This window comes from Pristis pectinata, chromosome 3 (assembly GCF_009764475.1).
Source record: "Pristis pectinata isolate sPriPec2 chromosome 3, sPriPec2.1.pri, whole genome shotgun sequence".
NCBI lineage: Eukaryota > Metazoa > Chordata > Chondrichthyes > Rhinopristiformes > Pristidae > Pristis > Pristis pectinata.
This window is the reverse complement of record NC_067407.1, coordinates 45508590-45532393: the sequence shown is the minus strand read 5'-3', so window position 1 is coordinate 45532393 and position 23804 is coordinate 45508590. Positions and strand designations below refer to the sequence as shown.

The window sequence follows — 23804 nt, the reverse complement described above, 5'->3', positions numbered from 1 at the left end:
AAAGATGTACCAATGGTTAAGGGCAGGCCAGGCTCAGCCACAATGACCCCTGAGTTTAAAAGTCCCATCAACTAATAACTCACACACAAGTCTTCAATATCGGGACCATCATTTATATCAGTGTACTCCATCATAGAACATAGAACAGTACAGCACAATACAGGCCCTTCGGCCCACAATGTTGTGCCGACTTTTAAACCTTGCCTAAGACTATCTAACCCCTTCCTCCCACATATCCCTCTGTTTCAAATTCCTCCATATGCTTATCTAGTAATCTCTTGAATTTGACCAATGTACCTGCCTCCACCACTGCCCCAGACAGCACATTACATGCACCAACCACTCTCTGGGTAAAAAACCTTCCTCTGATATCTCCCTTGAACTTCTCACTCATTACTTTAAAGCCACGCCCTCTTGCATTGAACATTGGTGCCCTGGGAAAGAGGCGCTGGCTGTCCACTCTATCTATTCCTCTTAATATTTTGTACACCTCTATCATGTCCCCTCTCATCCTCCTCCTCTCCAAAGAGTAAAACCCTAGCTCCCTTAGTCTCTCCTCATAATGCATACTCTCTAAACCAGGCAGCATCCTGGTAAATCTCCTCTGCACCCTTTCCAATGCTTCCACATCCTTCCTATAATGAGGCGACCAGAAATGGACACAGTACTCTAAGTGTGGTCTAACCAGAGTTTTATAGAGCTGCATCATTACCTCGTGGCTCTTAAACTTGACCCCATGACTTATGAATGCTAACATCCCATAAGCTTTCTTAACTACCCTATCCAACTGTGAGGCAACTTTCAGGCATCTGTGGACATGGACCCCCAGATCCCTCTGCTCCTCCACACTACCCAGAATCCTGCCATTAACTTCGTACTCTGCCTTGGAGTTTGTCCTTCCAAAGTGTACCACCTCACACTTCTCTGGATTGAACTCCATCGGCCACTTCTCAGCCCAGCTCTGCATCCTATCAATGTCCCTCTGCAATCATCGACAATCCTCTACACTGTCCACAACACCACCAACCTTTGTGTTGTCTGCAAACTTGCCAACCCACCCTTCTACCCCCCTCATCCAAGTCATTAATAAAAATCACGAAAACCAGAGGTCCCAGACCGATCCTTGTGGGACACCGCTAGTCACAGGTCTCCAATCTGAATGCATTCCCTCCACCACAACCCTCTGCTTTCTACAGGCAAGCCAATTCTGAATCCACACGGCCAGGCTTCCCTGGATCCCGTGCCCTCTGACCTTCTGAAGAAGCCTACCATGTGGAACCTTGTCAAATGCCTTACTAAAATCCATGTAGACCACATCTACTGCACTACCTTCATCAATCTGTCTGGTCACCTCCTCAAAGAACACTATCAGGCTTGTGAGACATGATCTGCCCTTCACACAGCCATGCTGGCTGTCACTGATCAGACCCTGATACTCTAAATGCCCATAGATCCTATCTCTAAGAATCCTTTCCAACAGCTTGCCCACCACAGACGTAAGGCTGACTGGTCTATAGTTCCCTGGACTATCCCTACTACCTTCTTTGAATAAGGGGACAGCATTTGCCACCCTCCAATCCTCTGGTACCATTCCCGTGGACAACGTGAAGAAGGCATATGGCATACTTGCCTTCATAGGTCAGGGTATAGAATATAAAAGTTGGGACGGCATGTTGCAACTTTATGAAACATTGGTTAGGCTGCACTTGGATGATTATTTTCACTTCTGGTCACCACACAATAGGAAGGATGTGATTGTGTGGGAGAGAGTGCAGGGGAGCTGTTGCCTGGATTGGAGAATGTTAGTATGGTGGGAGATTGAACAAGCTGGGCTTATTTTCCCTGAAGCAAAGGAGGCTGAGGGGAGACTTGATAGAAGTATATAAGATTATGAGAGTCATAGATAGGGTAGATAGTCAAAATCCTTTTCCCATGGTAGGGGAATCAAGAACATTGAGTGGAAAAGTAAATTGTGCAGAGGATGTGGAGAGTCTGCAGAGAGATATAGATAGGTTAACTGAGTGGGCAAGGGTCTGCCAGATGGAGTACAATGTTGGTAAATGCGAGGTCATCCACTTTGGAAGGAAAAATAGATCAGATTATTATTTAAATTGTGAAAGATTGCAGGATGCTGTTGTGCAGAGGGTCTTGGGAGTGCTTGTGCATGAATTGCAAAAGGTTGGTTTGCAGGTGCAACAGGTCATCAAGAAGGCAAATGAAATGTTGGCCTTCATTGCTAGAGGGATTGAATTTAAGAGCAGGGAGGTTATGCTGCAACTGTACAGGGTACTGGTGAGGCTGCACTTGGAGTACTGTGTGTAGTTCTGGTCTCCTTACTTGAGGAATGATATACTGGCTTTGGAGGTGGTGCAGAGGAGGTTCACCAGGTTGATTCCAGAGATGAGGGGGTTAGGCTATGAGGAGAGATTGAGTCAACTGGGACTATACTCCTTATAGAAACATATAACATTATGAAAGGGATAAATAAGATAGAGGCAGGAAGATTGTTTCCACTGGTAGGTGAGACTAGAACCAGGGGACATGGCCTCAAGATTCAGGGGATAGATTTAGGATGGAGATGAGGAGAAACTGCTTTTCCCAGAAAGTAGTGAATCTGTGGAATTCTCTGCCCAGGGAAGCAGTGGAGGCTCGCTCATTAAATACATTTAAGACACAGTTAGATAGATTTTTGTATAGTAAGGGAATTAAGGGTTATTGGGAAAAGGCAGGGAGGTGGATCTGAGTCCACACCCATATCAGCCATGATCTTATTGAAAGGCAGAGCAGGCTCGATGGACCTGATGGCCTACTCCTGCTCCTATTCCTTATGTTCTTATGGACAAGAGTACATGGGTTTAAGGTGAGAGGAAGGAGTTTGAAAGGGAGCCTGAGGGGTACGTTTTTTACAGCAGAGAGTGGTTGAATTCTAGAGGAGGTGGTGGGATCAGAGGCAATTACTACATTTAAGAGGCAATTAGCAAAACATTTAGATTACAGTCCCAAAAAGGGCAAATGGGATTAGTGTAAATGGGTAAAAATAAGTCAGCATGGATGTGGTGGACCAAAGGGTCTGCTTCTGTGTTGTACAACTCTGTGAATCTAACATAATGTGCAAACAATTGAGCCAAATCCCTTATAGGCGTATAAATAGTTTTCTTATATTCACTCGATCCAGGCAATGCGATCACTCCAGCCCAGGACCAGGAAATTGATTATCGCGTTTCCATTCCTTGGCATTCTAACAGTCAGAACTAACCTGAGTAACAGGGGTTTGCCCAAGCTAGTTCTGACTAGGAATAGCTATTTACCATTATTATTGTTACCCATGAGTGCCTTATCTATTTAATTGGCGAGTAGCATCATATATTCATGTTAGAGTGGTTTTGATATTTTTGTCTGTCAATTAACTCCTTGCTCCATTGTAAGTTATGATTTAGTTTGTAGTAATCGTACCTTTCAAATACATGTTATTACTTGGGTTTCTGCAGATATGCCCTGACCTCAGCTAAGCCATTAACTGTAACATCAACCAACGCAAGGTGCCCATCAGACTGGAAAGGAATTAAGTTAACAGATGTTTGACGCTTTACTAAGAGACTCCCAAGGAGCATAAACTGACACTAGGGAGATGTTTATGGTCATTTGTCTATCCTCTCAGCCCAAGTCAGATCGGTTGGAATGAGGCTGAAGAAGAAAGGAAATGAGAGAGACTACATTCTTTTCCAATTATGAATAACCTAACATTCTGAGATTTATCGGCTGCCTGATGAAAACCTAGTTCTGAATTTATAGAGATAAAAATGACCTCCATGTCAACATATAGCCATTAAAATGCCACATGGTTCTGATATAGCACTTTGCAGAATTTTTTAACCAATCTGGGGGTGCTAGTAATCGAAGTCAATGAGCAAATCAGTCAGTATACACACACAAAAATTTTTTGTGACATATGAATATAGCTGCCTCATTTTTATCAATTTTCAACTAAATCAATGTTTACAGCATTAATTGGCACATTTATTGCACCCTAATATGATCTGAGAGATAAATGAGACAAATTGCTCCTGACAGATGGAGAGCAGCTTCATACGGAGAGGTCTGCTTTTGATGGCAGAAAGTGTTCATCCAGCAAGAAATAGCAGGCAATCAATGTGCTGAATTGGGCCAACTGATGCTACAGTTTGTTCAATAGAAGATCTACAATACTGTACTTGGCTTCAAATAAATAACTAAAGATTGATCCTTGATGTAATGAATACATAGTGATTGCATTCAACGTGATGCAGCCAAAATAATGAGATGATAATTGATTAATTGATATTTACCAGGCCAAAGACTAATAACATCCTGATTTTTTTTTTTCAATATCATTTCATTGTTTGAAGGTCCACAATGGTAAATTTATTCATAGTACCACATTACTAATTTGTATTTCACTGTTTAAAAAAAACAACCTGCCTTTAGAACAAGGATTGCCTCAGGCAGTAGACCTCTTTGTAAATCCTCTCCTTAGTTAGTCTCAAGGAAAAAAAAACTGAACCTTTATAGTTAGAATTATTACGGTTCTTATTTTCTAAAGAGAGAATTGTTTAGATTCAGTTTACTAAGTATACAAGCACCAAATGAAGAAGTAGTGACAAGTCAAGATTGACTTTGCAAGATATACTATTTATACATTAGAAAATGGCACTGGATGAAATGTTTCCATTCTGCACACATGACAGCTGCACTGTAGTGATTCACATAATATAATAAGATTTTAATATGTACTGAGTTACATCTTGCACTTGTTATATGGTCTCTTAAAAAATAATGGAAGATTCTAACATAAAGGTAAGCCTCTCTTAAGAATTCAGTTAAAGATTCTTTTCATAGTAGCCAGATTTCAAAAGCCTTTTGAGGAATTCCTTAAATCCATGCTCTATTTTACTTTATGTGAACATTGAGACCTTCCCAAGGGAGGAAGTCTCCCTCCACCGCTCCACCTCACCAACCCTCTGACCCAACACACACATGTATAATGAACAAAGACACCCTTCTCGGTCCCTGTGATCACATACTTAATTACCGACAGTCAACACTCATGCATTTCCATCACTTGCCTTTTCTGTCTGTAGTATTGTAAGAAAAGGAGTTGATATTAGAGCAAGCAATATTGATTTTAGTATGTTTTGCCTTAACGTTTATTGAAGTAATATTTGTCCTCATATTTTAGTAATTACTTAGAAGTTCACAGAGCAACTGTTGAATAATAATAACATTGTCTGTCATAGCATAGTGTTTCCATGGCAATCATACCCTTACAATCATTGTCGAAGGTCATCCTTTTATCATTGCATTCCTTGATTATTCAAATAACTACCTTGTTATTTCACTTTTCCTTAATACTCAACGTGAAGCTGAGTGTCTGTGTGTACCTTAACACCGCTGGAGCCTCCAGTTATATAAATATCATAACTAAAGGTATTATGAGTCATCACCTCCAGAAAAGCAGGAACAAGGTGGAAAAATTTGAAGGTTGGAAAGAATCGATCAACATGCAAAACTCTAGATTAAATAAACAAATGTGATCATCCAGTTCATTGACAGTTTATAACAAGTAGTTTACTCCGACCACAGGAAGCTTGTAAATTACAGATGTTAAATAGATTGTTTGTACAATGTACAAGTAATAGGGATATGAAACTTGTGAAAAGTTAATAAAAGATGGTAAAACTGGAACAACACTTTTAGTGTGTCATTTGAAAAACACTCTATACTTTAATGTAATAACTCAATCGCTGTAAAACACTTTTTATTTGAAGCATTTTTTTTATTTTTCTGAACATCAGCTATAAAATGGTTCAAAGACAACCGGCCAATCAGCACAAGATTTGGAGCTTCCATATTGAATCGGGGTCAACTTCTCCAGATTGCCAGCGCCCAGGTAACAGATATGGGTGTGTACAGGTGTGCAGCTGTCAATGTGGCTGGAGCTGCTGAGATATCCTATAAGGTGGATGTTTATGGTAAGCAAATCTATATCATGCATTTATGGAAGTTCTCACACATTAAGTGGATTTTAAAAGTATAGGATTAAAGTGCTATGTTACTTTTTCAGCTTTTAAACAGGGCAGTGAATATATCCTTGGCACATAAGGTTGGTCTGAGCATGCTTGTGATTCATACATTTAGCATCAAATTTTCAAACATAATCATAAAACTACATACCAAATAATAATTGAAAGGACTGGAATACCAAGATTGTAAATGAGTGTGATGTCCCTGCCTGACATATTTGATCAAGTAATGCACATAAATGTGAAGAACCTCAAACCAGAAATGCCTGCTAGAACACTCTGTGTTTCCTGTATGTGACTCTACAGGTTACTTCATAATAAACTAGGAGCCCATAAAGTGCACATAATCTTGCACTGGTAGTGAGAGTAGAATGGAAAAATATTGAAGCAGCTAGAAATAAAACAAGTCATTGAATATGTCAAGTGTTGCGGTAGGGTGAGTCTGAAAACTCTTGATAGTGACTTCAAATTGCAGACTTAGCGTGACAAGACTTGAGCATGGGAGAAATGAAAGGTAGTGCAAGAGTAAAATCCTTGTAATGGTTCAAGCAGGATTTTAACCTGCTTAAGATGCCAGATGCCACCTTAGACCCAATCTGGCTATGTTGGGAAGACTGGCATTTTTGATGTGTGCGAGCCCTTCAGTTCTTATGCAGAATGGATGGAGATGTTTTCAGGACAAATAATATTGACAAAATGAGGGTGAGAGTGCAAATGTGTCTGCTCAAAATGAAGTCACGTGAAAGTAAGAAAGTAATCTTACCAGCAGAGATGGACCCAAATATGTTTGTCAATTAGGCACATGAAACGAAAGATGTTTCACTCCATCAGGAGACAGAGGTTGCAGTCACTTCAATCTGGCACCCTCAGAGATTATAGAAGGTCACTCATTCGGAACCAGCAACCAATGTCATCCTAAAGCATGAGAGATTATATCATTGTGTTGAAGAATCTGCCCTAACTCTGTTCTTTTGGCATCAAGTATTGTTTAACAATTGAGCTAATTGAATATGTTTTTAAATACAAAAAAACTTATGGCAATTTTACATGCACAGTCAAACGTATCTCTGGAAATGACTTCCAAGTTATGCCAAAGAATTTCAACCTGCATAATATCAGTGTCAATACTGTATGTGTTACAAGGATGGCAGCACTGACATGAAGCCTGAGTGACATGAGTGAGTTTGTTGCAAAATTCAAGACAGAGGAAAAGCTGCTGTCAATGCAATGGAGATCATCGATCACACGTATGCCAAGTTAGAGTAGTGAAATGTTTCAGCTGCAAAAAGAAAGGAAATTGCAGCAGTTTTAGAATCAAAGTGAAAGTTGGCTATTTTATCAATATGAAGATTGTTACAACTGTTGACCGTTCAATTGTTCAGAGATATATACCTAAAAAGTTCAGAAAAGGGATATTAACAAAAAGTACACTGAATCTGAAGTTATATTCTGGTGAGAGTCAGGTGCAGCGTACTTTCTTATATTGGACAAAAAGTGATGCTACCAATTACAATAGTTGGCAATATAAATGGATTAAATTTTCACTATAAATTAGGAACCTACAGGGACATAACGTTTCAATCATAGTGATGCCACTAATATACATTGTTGTATTTGGCTACTTCAGCTGGACCACCTAACATCCTTCCTTCTGTGAAGCTAGTTTATGGTGTATGTACATTTCTTTTGTCTTAAAGGTGTATTTGAAATGTCCATGTGATAAAAAGCAGCATTTCATTTCAAAATACTTAAATTTATATTATATACAAGAGATCATTTTTATTTTGTATAATGTGAAAATAAAATTTGGGAGAGATATGAAAAGGGTTGCAATCACAATCATCTACATCACACTGTCACACAGAAATAAAGATTCCCCTAATGGGCCTTCGAAGTGCACTGATGGCAAATGTCAGGGTCATTTTGCACCAGCAAGGACCTACAAGGCCCAGCAAAATGTTTTAATTGGGGATTACTACTGAAAGACCAACATATGATAAAACAATAAACAATGCAAAGTCCTACAAAACAGAGTCCAGCATTGTCAATCCTGGATTTAACCAACTGATAGATTTAAATGAAAATTGAATCACTCCATAACAAAATCAAGCCAAATAAAAGGGAAAACTGGAAGTACTCAGTAAGTCAACAAGTGTGTATGGAGGGAGAAGCAGTTAATGTTTCTTGTCAAAAACCTTTCATTAGGAACAGATTTCTGGTGTAAAATCATTGACCTGAAATATTAACAATTTTTTTCTCTCAGCAGAACAGCTGAGTTGTGTTTTTATTTCTAATTACACTGTATGTTGTAGACAATGATGGTTTGCGTCAACCCATTTGCAGCAAAGGCAACAAATACACAGTGTTTTAGCTGATATGAAACAATTGTCATTATTTGACCAGACTATATTATTGTGTTCTCATGTTGATCATTTCACTCTGCAGTTCCTCCAACAATCTCTGACAGCAGTGACATGGTGACAGTGGTGGTAAACGACCCTGTTAGATTGGAATGCGAGGCCAGTGGTATCCCAATGCCAAGCTTGACGTGGCTGAAAGATGGCAGCCCTATCTCCAGCTTTACTGATGGTGTTCAGGTATTTCTAATTCATGGTTTATTGCTACTAATTGCATGAAAACATTAACAATGAGTCAAGTACAGAACCGACTTTCTTCAGAAGGAAGCAACTTACACATCAACCAGTTTGCAGAAAGCAAAATCCTTCAACCCCAAATGAGATGAATGAAATTTAATCTGTGACTGCCAGAATCCTGGGAGGCTTTCCTGCTTTATATCAACAATACTTGATGGGATCTTTTCTAAGCAGGCAGATGGGGCCCTATTTTAACATTGCATCAAAGTTGCCCCTCACGCAATATAACCATCTGATGGTCTTGCAGCGTTATTTTAGCTTAGGTTGATGTGTTTAAAAAGTTGGAGTGGGATTTCAGTTTATAACCTTCTGCCCTTGGCAAGAAGACTGTCCCTCACCAAAGTCTATTACAACCCAGATGTGGTACTATTTGTTTGAAAGAATAGTCTTCTTCCTACAGTTATTGCTGTTAGTGTATCATGACATTATTTTCCTGTAAAATTGAACATTGTTTATGACATGAGCCCCTTCACTTTTACGTCCCCAACCCCACAGTGCTACAGTTGAAAACTAAATTAACACAAAGAATGATAATCTTTTGTAGGTGTAAATATGTGTCTTTTTGAGTATTTTTTTTTACTATCTGCACAATTTTGTGTTGGAATATTTGATTACATCTGGATTAGATTAGATTTGTATCTAATCTGTGCTGAAATAGGCAGTCCTCATATGATCAATGGACAATCAGTGCATGTTCCTGCCACAAATCTAACTGACCATATTCACTAGCAAGAAGGTGATTGACTACTTACTTGGACTGTGGAATCCATAGCTGGCACATTTGACACCTTATCAGTGAGCTGGCTGGTGACGGAAGTGCTGGCTGTTTTCTCAAACACTTGTGTTTCCTGCTTTGGAACTCCTGACCACAAGCACACTGAAGAATGAGTTTGTACAGAACTGTCCCTGATGTGGCCTGATGCAGGACTGTTCCCGTGATGTTAAGAAATAGGGTTTTGGGTGGGGAGCAAAACTGCAGCCCACCCAACCTCATTCCAGTGAGTAGCCTGTTAACACTCATTGAGTGATGGACACTTTGTTGACTGAATTCTAATGAGGCCTGATGGACATTTCACTAAATCCATCAGGTAAGTGCAGTCAATGCACCATAACTCTGTGAGCAATTTGGGCAGTCATTTAAAATAGTTTCACGTAAGTGTATACTTAAACTCACTATTAACAATTGCACCCAGTAGGACCACTTAATGTTAAGACCAATCCCCAGAACAGACGCTTGCTCATATCCTTTAAATTTAAAACATTGGTGGTGTCTCAGTTGGTGATTATATTCAAGACAGATGGATCAGTTTTTGAATATTAAGGAAATCAAGGGACACAGAGATAATACAAACAGGTGATGCCGAAATAAAAAAAAATGATTGACGATCTGATTGAATAGTGGAGCAGGCAGGAGGGACGACTGGCTTACTTCTGCTTCCATGATAGAACATAGAACTGTGCTGCACAGAACATGCCCTTCATCCCACAATGTTGTGCCGACATACCTACTTCCTCCTACTTACAGAATGCCCATATTCCTCTGTCTTTCTCTCATTCATGTGCCCATCCAAGCCCCTGTATGTTCTTATGTAAAGAGAAACTTACTGTTCTGTGACAATTTTGTATGAAGTCTTTGCTTTAAACTTTTACATTTGCTTGCAGGTTCTGTCTGGAAGTCGAGTGCTTGCTATCACCAGTGCTCAGATCAGCGACACTGGCAAATATACCTGTGTAGCTGTGAATGCTGCAGGAGAACAGCAGAGGGACATTGATCTAAGAGTTTATGGTAACGTTATTACAAACTTACACCTGTTTCTCCAATCCTTTTTGCATGGTGTTCCCTGACTGTATAGGTTTAAAGTAATCTGAGTAGCACGAACACAAAGAAGGACCAACTTATTGGTAATTGGTTTATTATCGTCACATGTGCTGAGATATAGTGAAAAGCTTTGTTTTGCATGCCATCCAAACAGATAATTCCAAACATAAGTACATCGAGGCAGTACAAAAGGAAACAGAGTAGAAGAATGCCGAATATAGCATTACAGTTAGAGGGAAAGTACAGTGCAGGTAGACAAATAAGGTAGAAGGGAAATGCCAAGGTAGATTGAGAGATCAAAGTTCATGTTTATCACACAAGAGGCCCATTCAGGAGTCTTGTGACAGTGGGATAGAAGCTGACCTTGATCCTGGTGGTGTGTGTTCTCAAGCTTTTATATCTTCTGCCCAATGGAAGGGGGGAGAAGAGAGAATGACTAGAGTGGGAGGGATCTTTGATTGTGTTGGCTGCTTTCCTGAGGCAGCAGGAAGTGTAGACAGAGTCAGTAGAGGGGAGGTTGGTTTTCGTTCACAACTCTCTGCGATTTCTTGCATTCTAAGCTGCCTCAGAATATTTCTTTCGTTTCAAACAATTCACATGCCTAGATTTTCCACATAACTGAGTATTTCATGTCATTCACATTCCGTATTTATATTTGGCTCACTGGAAAAGCAGTTCTTAATCCCTTAGGTTGTTATTTTTGATGGTGATTATTTGGTCTGTGGTAAAGATAATGAATGTGTTATCACTGCAAATGCCAATTCATAAGGGAAGCAGTCCATTTTGATATCAGTTGTAGTTGCAAAGATGTAGAAGTTGATGAAAATATTGTCAGCTTCAGCCAAACTGCAGAGTTGGTTGAACTCGCTGAACATCATAAGTATCCCACCACAGTCCCATGGTTCAAAGTATAAGCTTAAAGTCAGGTGAAACTGATAGTGACCTTGTCACTGAATTGAGAGGCAGACCGCAAAGAACATTGCAAGTAGGTGCAAGATTAGAGGAGATGTTGTGTGATTGAATGGTTTGTGGGTTCTGAGATGTACGTACTCAAAGGTGGCTGCTCTGGGAAGAAACTGAATTTCAGGCAGGGAATTGATCTTGTCCAGATAATGGAGGCAGTGGTCAAGCAAGCACAGGATGTGTAACATCCCTCAGTGATTCAGAGAGTTAACAAGTTGGGAGGTGGCTCTTCAGCATCTGATGTTATCACTGTGGCAGTGCACAATGGTGGGCTGATTATTACAGACTCAAAGTGGCTGATTGTCATAATTGTAGAGAGTTAACAAGTTGGGAGGTGGCTCTTCAGCATCTGATGTTATCACTGTGGCAGTGCACAATGGTGGGCTGATTATTACAGACTCAAAGTGGCTGATTGTATCAAGGGGCATATGTCAAGTTTGCTTGAAAGCAAAGAAAGATGCAGCAAGCTTAAGTAAGCTAGCGGTAGAAGAAGGGTTTAGGGTATTGTAAACATGAACCAGTTGAAGAACGTGGTGACATAGATGATCTGTATAGATTGTTCACATTAAGTCAGAATTCTACTGAGCTTCTCTTTACATTGTATATATTGATGGAAAGACAGTGTCAGTGAAAAGTGAATATTGGTCATGTATAAGCAGGAGTTGAAGTGCCATTGGCTAGAAGGAACAGTGAAGCTCAAAGAATCTTCCACTGTTCTTCAGACCTACACTAGGGAAAGAATCAAGATAATAGAGATGGGTGAGAGCAGAATGAGAAATGGTGAGAGTGAAGCAACACTCTTTCGTATTGACTTAAGGGAGAAGATTCAATCTGATAGGTCAGAACTGGCTAGCAAAAATATAGCTAAATTGGAGAAAGAGCTGAAACGTTTGGAAGAATTCAAGATATAATACACCATGGATCTTAAAAGCATGACCTGTATATTGCATGGGAGGTTGAAGATTGGGGAAAAGCTATGACACTACAGAAAGCAGGTATCATTAAACTAGTTGAATTTTCTGATTAGCCTGCTCCAATAGTTCCTGTAGGATATATGGAGATGATCAGTTCATAATCAACAAACGTAGACAGATACCCACTACTGCTGATGATTTGTTAGCTCTGCTAGGTAGTGAACAAATCTTCAAAGCCCTTCACATGTCACATGCTCACCAGCAGTTTGACTTGGAAGAGGTTCAAGGGAGTGCTCAATGATAATCACTTTGGATTGTCCAAATACAACAGACTTCTATTTGGGATGGCATCAGCTCTGGGCATCTTCCAGAGAACAAAGGATAGTTTTGTGTTGATCCAAAGTCTGCCAGATGTTATTGGTTACTTGGGCAATTTGGTGACTGGGAAGACAGAGCAAGAAAATAAGAAGAATCTAGAAGGTGTACTTCAACATTTCCAAGAAGCAGGAGAATGGCTGAGGAAATACTGACACATCATTGCTAGTCTTAGTCAGACCAGCATAATAGTGTTGAAGGCCTATTGAGAACTTCTCAGCCGTGTGAATGATCCTGCCATCTTTAAGCAAACTCCCAGGACTTCCACATGAGTTGCTGAATCACAAAACAATTAGGAATGGACAAAGAAACCAGAAGCTGTGTTCCAAGAGTCAAGGCAGGTACACTGAATTCACAGCTTTTTATTCCTTTTGAACCAGCAAATTATTTCTAGCGTCCTGTGATGTCTCACCCTGTGGTACTGGTGCAGTTTAGTCACACTGTTCAGAAAATGGAGATGAGCAAGTTGACTTAAAACTGGGCAAAACAGGCTTGCAATTGTCTGCAGAGTGAAGAACCTGTCCCAGTATGGACAGAAACTTATGATTTTCATGACCACAAGCTTGTGCTGGATATTTGTGGTGAATCCAGAGGGATACCCCTGGTAGCCTCAGCCAGCATGCAGAGGTGAGCATTTACACTGCTTGAATACAACAACGTTCTAGAGTTCAACTGTGGACAGCACAATCAGGATATGAATGGTCTGAGTTGATGCACCTTAATGTGAGACACTAACATTGGTTGAGATTGTGCCACTGCTGGAATACATAGACAGTACTCCAGTCACAACCCAATTTCTTGCAATAGTGAGGAGATGTGATCACCCTCTGCATGACACACCCAGCATGAATGGGAAGGAGAATGTTAAGGTGATGTTACTATTTTACAGAAAAAGGTACCAGCTAAGCATCCAGAATGGTGTGATTTTTTTGGAGATGTAGAATTATTGTTCCGTTTTTGAAGAACAATGACTTAAGACAATTATGTGACGGTCACCCACGTATTTGCCATACCTATCAAGATGCCAGTATCTTGGTCCAGTGTCCTAAAATGGACGAGAAGTCAGAGGACACTGAAGAAATGTCAAGAATTTCAAGACCATCTCAAGAATTCACCATTCACTCCTCCCATCCCAATGCCCTGGCTGAACAAACATGATCAAGGATGCATGTGGATTTTCAAAGCTCATTTGTGGGAAAAGTAATCATGATCACAATCCAAGTGGAAAGAAGAATCATCTTCTACTTATGTGACTCATGGCTCCGTATCAGCCACCCTCAAATGGTTTGATGGAAAGGGCAACTCAAACAGTGAAAGAAAGACTGAAAAAGATGACAGGACGGGATAAAACAACATGGGTAAAAAGAGAGTCGAGTCCTGGAAAGGAAAGTTATGGAGTTGGGTAAAAGTTAGAAAGTTGAAAATCAGGACCTCAAAGTTTGTAATCTCAGGATTATTTCCTGTGCTACGTACTAATGAGTATAGAAATAGGAAGATAGCACAAATGGCTAAAGAACTGGTGCAGGGGAGATGGCTTCAGTTTCTGGATCATCAGGATCTATTCTGGAGCAGGGGTGACCTGTCCTAGAAGGATAGGTTGCACGTAAACTGGGAGGTCCTGCATGATAGGCTGGTCCAGAAGGTTAAGGCACAAGGGATCTGGGGCATGTTGGCAAACTGAATACAAAATTGACTCGGTGAGAGGAGGTAGAGAGGAGTGGTGTGTGGATGTTTTTCTGACTGGAAGTCTGTAACAAGTGATGTACTGCGGGGATTGGTGCTTGGGCCTTTGTTGTTTCTGATAAATGTATGTAAGTGACTCTGATGAGAATGTAGATGGTCTAATTAGTAAGTTTTCAGATGACATGAAAATTGATGGAGTCATAGATAGTGAAGAAGTTTTTCTCAGGATGCACTGAAACATAGATCAGCTGGAAAGTTAGGTGGAGCAGTGGCAGATTTAATCCAGACAAGTGTGAGGTAATGCACTTTGGGAAGTCAAATTCTGGCAGGGAGCTTAGGAGCATTGATGTACAGAGGGGCCTTGGGATACTAGTCCATAGCTCACTGAAAGTGGTGACATAGGTGGACTGAATAGTGAAGAAGGCATTTGGTATGTTGCAGCTGTACAAAACACTGGTTAGACTAAACCTGGAGTATTTTGTACAGTTCTGTTCGCCACACTACAGGAAGGATGTTGTAGCAACAGAGAAAGTGCAGAAGAGGTTCACCAGGACATTGCCTGGAATAGAAGGCTTTACATAAAGAGAGATTAGATAGACTGGGTTTATTTTCACTGGAATGTAGGAGAATGAAGAGTGACCTCATAGAGGTTTATAAAATTATGAGGGGCATAGGTACAAGACAGATTGTCAGAGTCTTTTCCCCAGGGCAGGAGAGTCTAGAACTAAACAGCACAGGTGAGACGGAAGAAATCTGAGGAATGAGTTTTTCTTACAGAGGGTGGTGGTTAGAGGCAGGTACAATTACAATATTTAAAAGGAATTTGGACAGATACCTGGACAGGAAAGGTATAGGTTACAGGCCGAATGCAGGCAAATGGAATTAGTGTAGACAAGCATCACAGTTGGCATGAATGAGGTGGGCCAAGAGGGACTGCTTCTGTGCTGCACAATTCTATGAAAATTTGAACATTTCCTTTTCCATTACCAGAATACATCACATTGATCAAATTTTTTTTGGAAGATAAGGAAAACAGGGGATATAAGATTAGTGCAGTAAAATGGCACTGAGGTGAAAATATCAGTTATGATTTTGCTGAATGGTGAAGCTAGTGCGAGGAGCCAAATGGCCTACTCCTGTTTCTATTTCTTATGTTCACACAATTACAGAATAGACATCTGTTGAGTTGCTGATGGGCAGATCCGTCAGAACATGTTTATGTGTTGTGAGGCCAGAGCTTAGTATTGCTGTATATTCCAAATGAACAAAACAGAAGGAACAATATGTTGCCAGAGTTCTGAGTCACCACTGTGAAATGGATGAACTATTTGTGTAAGATGTCACACAAGGAATCTAGTTATGGAATTTTTTTATTGATTGAAGCAGTCTCAAAGTTCCCTCATCTTTTACTGAAACCAATATAGCTATTGAATGCAGAAGCTGTTGGGGTGGAAGATGAGGACCAAGGGAGCTCTATCCTTGCCCTGGCTGGTAGGAAAGGGGGGCAAGAGCAGAGGTGAGGGAAACTGATGAGTTGTTTTTCAAGGCCCTGTCAGCTGTGGTGCAGGGGAAGTCACAGTCAAGGAAAAACCAATGGGGGAAGCCATGGGTTAGGAATAATGTAAGCTTGAGAAAGACTTCATCCTTCATGTGGGCATGTTGCAACCTTCAGGTCTCAATATCGAATTCAACAGCTTCAGGTAACTTGCTTTTTTTCATTGTATCAGGAAAGGCCAGTTGTGCTGTAAGGTTATCCATCTTCATTATTAAGTCAGTTTTTCTCTCTCTCTTAGAGATATTCATGTGTCCAATCTGTACCTCTTTTAAAAAGTTAAGCAGAATTTTGAAAATATTATATGTTCGTATAGTTATAATAGGATCATAAAGATGTTATCCAAATAAACTGATCTTCAAGACGTATGATCAGATATGTGCAGTAGTTTGTTTTACTGCATTATGCCATTGGTAATCATGGCATTGTTTTCTTCCCATTTTAAAGTTCCATGCTTGAAAACTGAAATTGAAGAATGTGGTCCATGAGGGTTTTATTGTCAATTGAAAGTTATACTCTTCAAATGTTTTTACATCTTATTTCAATATAGTATCTTTGGTATATATTTTAATTTGGTTCACGTAATTGACTGAGGTATTCTTATTCACATTTTGCAGCTTTTCAGGATTCATTTTAAAAGTTCTAAAGGTAGTGAGGAAAACTGACAGTTCTAAGTACTCAGACCTGTCATTAGGTTTAGACTACAGGTGCAAATTTACATTAACTTGCTTTTGTTTACGCTTTGTGTAAATAATGCAGACTTGCAGCTTTGAACCATTTTAAGGATGATGAGTCCTTGCATCCTCGGATAACTGAAGAGAAAGTCTGTTGCCTGTTGTAAATGGCCTGGGGAAATTACAATTCAGTAGCAAATAATAAAGTAAAACATCCACTGAACTGGTAATTTAACACCTGAAACTACTTGCACTGCATCAAAGCAGGTGTAAATTCAAAGTGAGCGAGCAAATTCATTAGAGATCTTCTCAATCTAAATTGAACGGAGCCACAGATTATGTCAGCTGCTCCCAGCATGAGTCAGTGATACACAGAACATGTTTGAACCTGCTCCAGCTTCCACTGGCAGCAATGGGAGGCAGTCATATAAACTGTTTCAAACAGAAATAATTTAATTAATTAAAGAATTATACTGTATTTAAAAGAATAGAAAGTACATGCATATATTTTACATAATATATAAAAAACATTTTTTTTACATAAAATCACCTTATGCAGTTTCAAATTAACCCAGAAGGTACCATATTGTATCAATCCACTTGCATTCTACAGATTTCCAGTTTCAGAAATAGTACAGTAGAACTGAAGAAGCAACTTAGTACACTTAGTCTAATAAACAATTTATCTTTGAGAAATCTGATATCTGGACCATTAGACATCAGAGTGCAATGGATAAAGCTGAAAACTTGTCAGTCTTGTGAACTATAGAATATTAAGACATATATTGACAACTAGATTGTTGATTTCAGCTTATCAAATCTAGTTTGAGCTTTTAGAAGAGTAGCATCTGAGAAATCATAGAACAGTACAGCACAGGAATGGTCCATGATGTCTGTACCAACTGTAATGCCAATTTAAACTGCATGTGGTCCATATCCCTCCATTCCCTGCCTGTTCATGTATCTGTCTAAATGCCTCTTAAACATTGCTGTCTATCTGCTTCGACCACTTTCATTGGCAGCACGTTCCAGCACCTACCACTTTTATTGTAACAAAAAAACTTGCCACCGAAATCTCCTTTAAATTTTCCCTCTCTCACCTTAAAGCTATGCCCTCTAGTATTTGACATTTCCACCCTGGAAAAAAGGATTCTGACTATCTACCCCATCTATTCCTCTCAGAATTCCATGTCCTTTGATCAGGTTACCCCTCAGCCTCCAACACTCCAGAGAAAACAATCCCAAGTTCACAACATGACTTAACAACTTTTATACTCAACACCCCAAACGATGAAGGCAAGTATGCCGTACACCACCTTTACCACCCTATCTACTTGTGTTGCCACTTTCAGGAAGCTATGGACTTGCGTCCCAAGATCCATCAATGCTCTTATGGTTTCTGCTATTTACTATGTACATTCCTTTTACATTTGACTTCCCAAAGTGCAACGCTTCACACTGTCTGGATTAAACTTCATCTACTATTTCTCTGGCAATATTTCCAACTAGTCGAAATCCTGCTGAATCCTTTGACAACCTTCTTCACTATCCACAACTCTCCCAATTTTTGTGTTAGTTAGTAAAAGGGATGAAATGAAAGATGTGTAGAGATATGATCCTAATCACACCCAGTTATCAGATCATATATGAAGCATCCATCTTAATTTGTCTTCTGATATGGAATACACATGGGTAAGATAACCCATTGTATTAATTAATTAAAAATAAAAATGTGAATTTTCATTTGAAATGGAAACAAACCTGATGCATTAATATCAGACTATTTCATTGTAAAGCATGCTTCCACCAGACAGCTCTCTCTGTTTTCAATCACAATTATAAAAGAAAATCATGCAAATTATGTCATTGCAACTGTTTTAATCCTTTTAGAGTGTAGCATGTGCTTTGTTAAAGGTATTTCACATCTTCCACCCAGGCCGATGGCATACGTGTAAAATGCTGGCTTTTCTCTCTTCTGATCCTGTGTTTCTGGTATTCACAGGAGTTAAGGTATTTGGTATTACTAATGAAATGCAGGCTAATAGGGATTTGATATTGTAATTAGAAATAGCTTTTGAAAAAAACAATAATGTTATTGTAGTCAAGCACAGCTGTAGTTGAAAAATCTGGCAAACACATTCCATGCAACCAGATATTGCTTGTTCTGTTCTCCTGAATAATACTTAGAAGAGCCTGTGCCAATTCAGTATTGATTTATATGGCCAACACTGTATGCCTTGCCAGCTGATAGAACTCCAAGCCAATAGTAGTCTTTTCTGCTAGCAAATCCAGGATACTGCAATCCCCTGAGCCTTCTGATGCTTTGTTGTTCCACTTTAGTTGCTGGCAGTGTACACAAAGCCATAAATTTACTTTAGGAAGTATATTCTTACCAAAAGCTGGAACTGTTTTTTTGTAAATTTATTTGCAGTTGTGTTACTGTTTAACAGGAGTCCATTTATTGCACACTATAGGATATTTTTTTCCCAGTACAGCAGATGAGATTATGAGAGACATTACTGCCACTAAATACTGTGTTGCAACAAATGACAGTTTAAGTTATTATTGCAGTGGCTGAGCTTTTGAGATTGAGAAATAAGGTGCCCTACTAGCTTTCATTAGAATCCACTTTCCTTGAGTTTGTTTGGCCTCTCTTCAGATAAGCTACTGGACAGTGAAACATGCAGCACTAAAATAGAGCTCTGTTTCAAAGGGAAAAACAAATATGACAAGGAGACATTTTCATCAGTTGATGCTTACAGCTGGTTCAGCAACGACCATCACTAAGACTAGTTGTGGAGAAATCTGCAGCTCAGCGTTGTGGTTAGAAGAAGTGGATGAGTAATGACAAAGAAATAAGAATGGAAAGGGAAATATGAAATGTGTTTGTCATCTATTCCAAACATACAGATTCAGAGAAAAGATGTAGGTTCTGGAATTATCCTGGTGATGATTAGTTTAATAACTGCAACAATATGTATTTTTAAAGCACCTTTTAAATTAGTGAAACAACCCAAAACGTTTCCTAGGTTATTAAACAAAAGCTGACACCGAGCGAAATAAGGAAATGTTAGGGCCAACAGCTGAAAGTTTAGTCAGAAGTAGACCTTAAGGGAGGGATAAATTAGAGAAATGTGAAAAGAGTAAAATGTGCAATAAAGTAGCAATGAATAGTTTGAGTGAGTCTTTAAAATAGAACTAAACAAGATAATTTGTCTGCATGTCCTCATCTCTAAGTGTATCTTTAATGATAGCTCCATGTACATAGTGCTTTGAACAGGGTGAAATATTCCAAGAGTTTCACTAAACCACAAAATGAAGGCCCGAATCGTCTGACCTGATGTTTGCTCACAACATCCTGTAAGTTGCACCGCTCACCACTGAGGGTCCATGCAGCTTGCTAAACTCTCAACTGAGTTCAGCAAGCTGACCCCACAGTGAACTCCGTGCTGCTTGTTGGTATGTGGGGTATGTTCTTCAGCATATTGATGATGTCAGCATTGAAGTCACATCCCAAAATCCTCTTTATCAGCCTGCATATAAAACATCAAATCTGCTCCAGCAACACGTGTGGATTCAAGAAAGTTAAAATTAATATTAATTACCATTAAAAATATTAATAGTCACTCCATTATATATAGATGATGTTGCAATCTGTGGTTCAAAAGCCAGCAAAAATCACCCACCACATTAGAATATGAAGTCATTTATATGATTTTCTAATCCAGTTTCAAACAAAATAACTTCAATTTAAAGGAAATAGACTATATTAGTTTTATTTTGCATTTGTAGAGTTTGGATTTAGATTGTGTTATTCAAATTCACCCTGAGAGTTATGTGGTATGAAAAGCATGTGACTTTAATTTTATATTCATGCAGCAGCAAAACAAATGTTTATATTTTTTCTAAATCTGAAACAGTGTGAGTTTTCTCCAGATCTTCAGTAAGATTCACTGACTCAGAGAGTGACTTTATACATTAGTTTTATTCTATTCTTTTTATTGTGTTGTATGCTTCAAAATGCTGCATCTCTGGACAATTTCACTCAAATGGGAGAGCAGGAAAAGGCCCTAAACACTGAAAGTTCTGGTGATCAATAATTTTCCATGCTGTTCCAAAAGAAAGCATGCCTTCTGCTAGATCAAACAATATCTGAATTTTTTTTTAAACTTAAAAAAAAGATGTTTAAAACACTCTGCAGGTCCAGCAGCATCTGTAAAATTTAGTTAGTTTGCATTTGCACAGAAGATGTCTGAATCTTAGCTTCTCTCATCAACCCTTGTCCCACTCCTCCACCTCACCTCATCTGCCCAGCTCCTACACATCAGAGGTTTAAAACCAGAAGCCAATCCAAGCATATTTCATAAAAGGGCTAGTATTTCTGTCCACTGATGATGAATAAGCAGTCATTCATTTTTGTATCAGTTTAGCAAAAGTTTCAGTTTATGTAGAGTGGATGAAGAAAGTTTCTTGCTCTGCCACATCTTCACATAAAACATGTTGGTTATTTTAACGTTGCTGTTTAAGCCTCTGTACTGAAATGGTCCATCAACATGTAATATATTGAAACTTTAGTTGGATTTCATACCTGATTTTGAATGCTTTTAACTTTGTTTATGTGAGCATGATATATGTGAATTCCATGTTAGGCTGTACATAAATGCCACAGATTAATTACTGAAGAACATGGGAAGAATACAAATTCATCTCGGAGAGTACTATGAACCTTTTTTTTTGCAGTTCCCCCAAACATCATGGGAGAAGAGCAAAATGTCTCAGTCACCATCAACCAAGGTGTTGTGCTCAAGTGTCAAAGTAATGCAATCCCTCCTCCAACACTCAACTGGCTGAAAGATGGAAAGCCACTGTTCACGAAGCCAGGCCTCACGGTTTCTGATGATGGAAGTACCCTGCAGGTAAATTGCAGCAGTGTCACCTACCTATATTTGCATCTGTCATTTTTCTTTTGTAACTGATGATTTGTAATAGATTTTTTCTCTGCACAGAGTTGCGTTGATTACGACATTCTCAATAAGTCAAAATGCCATTAAGAAAGGCTCTTTGTATTAAGTTATCATTTTACCTTCACGATCTTACAAGACTCTTCCTCTAATACTGCCCTCACAAATTCAACAACGTTGACTGTGTGCATTAATGAAGGTATTGATTCAAGCAGAAGAATGCTGGAGTAAATGTGACTGAGTGAATGACATTTTCACTGAGCTTGGGTAGAACTGCTGATGACACCTAGAGGCATGCATGCACTTCTATACACAGCTTCCTGCCTGTATGGATGAAACTATAAAAGTACTATCTCAAGAGCACTTAAGTAGATTTAATTGCAACAAGCTATGGTTGCATCCTCATAGTAGTAATTTTGTTTCCATTGATTTGAAAACAGTTTCCTATTCTAGAAACCAGGTGAAAATTCTTGAGTTGAGAAGTGGGGATATTGGGTCAAATTTTCAATAATAATATCCTTTTATTTAAAATGTTTAAAAAGAAAATTTGCAGTAACTTTAAATGTTAACTATTGCTATTAGCTAGTTCTGTAAATAAACCTCAAATTATCCAAGGATTTATTTTGAGGAAGCTGAGGGGTAGTTTACTGTAGCAGCACAGTATGTGTAATGGGGTCTGCTATTGGTTAGATTTTCCCTTACATTTTTAGGTTTTTGGCATTGTATTGTGTTTTGATTTGGGGGTGGCATGTGGTCCAGGGAAACCTGAGTGAACAGGACAAGCATTGTGAATCTCATAAACTAAATTTGATTAAAATATTGTGAAATTAACTACATAAAGACCAAGAAGGATGTTAGTGTGGCTGAATTCGATGCCAAATTATGTACAGAAAGAGGAAACAAAAGAATGAATTAAGGGGAAAAAAGTTACTTTAAAAAAGATTCAAAACTTAGCATTTTTAACACAAGAAAATAGGAGCAGGAGTAGGCATTCAGGCTTTTCAAGCCTGCCCCACCATTTAATATGATCATAGCTGATCTGTGCTGTCCTCAACTCCTCCTCTGTGCCATCTCTCTGTACCCCTCTAATCCGCGATCTATCAAATATTTATCCACTTCCAATTTAAACACTTCTAATCATCCAGCTTGCACCATGCACCAGAGCAGAGAAAACCAGAGGTTCACCACCCTCTGCAAGAAGAACTTTCTATGTACCTCAGATTTAAATGACTGATCCCTTGTAGTTATGTCCCCTTTTTCAAGATGCTCCCACTTGTGAAACCATCCCAACATCGACCCTGTCAAGCTTTCTTAGGATCTTATATGTTTGAATAATGTTCTTTTAAACTCCAAGCAATATAGGCCCAAACTATTTAGTTTCTCATGGTAGTACAACCCTCTCATCCCAGTAATTAGCTTGATGAATTTCATTTGTACTGCCTCAAATGTTACTGTATATTTTGTTAGGTAAGGGGGACAAAATTGTACGCAGTTTTCCAGGTGAGGCCTCACCAACAACCTGTACAATTGCAACAAAACCTTCCTCTTTTTAAACTCCAATCCCTTTGCAATGAAGGCCAAAATACTGTTTGCCTTCTGAACTACTTGTTGGACCTGCCTGCTAGCTTTTTGTGACTTATGGCTAGAAATCTTTAAAATCTTTAATAGTTAAAATATTAAGGAGTGAAATTCTGTACATCATATGTAATTTATCAATACAAAAATAGAAGAGGCTATAATTGGTACTTCTGAAATCACTGAAATATTGTTAAATTGAAATGGACAGTTTTGGGTTTAGTCTGAATGTACAGTGCAAATTGCAACTTCATGCTATCTAGAGCATTACACAAAGCTGGTGTTGTACTCGTGCAATTCAACAGTAACTTTTAAAATTAAATAATATTATGAGAGGCATAGATAGACAGCCAGTATCTCTTTCGCAGCGTCGAAATGTCTAATACTAGAGGGTGTGCATTGAAGGTGAGGGGGGAAAGTTCAAAGGAGATGTACAGGGCACGTTTTTTTACACAGAGAGCGGTGGGTGCCTGGAATGTGCTGCCAGGGGTGGTGGTGGAGACAGATACGATAGAGGCTTTTTAATAACAGCCCCATGGAATCCAATGCCATAGTTCCATCTTACTGAGATCCTA

At 39.1% G+C, this 23804-nt stretch overlaps 1 protein-coding gene across 1 annotated transcript in view; it reads left to right on the top strand.

Annotated features, from left to right (window-relative positions):
* The window catches only part of hmcn1 (hemicentin 1), a 361968-nt gene that overhangs the window by 215527 nt on the left and 122637 nt on the right, over nt 1-23804 (top strand). The window contains 4 exon segments of the mRNA XM_052011513.1: nt 5832-6008; nt 8505-8656; nt 10376-10499; nt 21434-21609. Of these exon segments, the coding sequence (XP_051867473.1) occupies nt 5832-6008; nt 8505-8656; nt 10376-10499; nt 21434-21609 (629 nt within the window).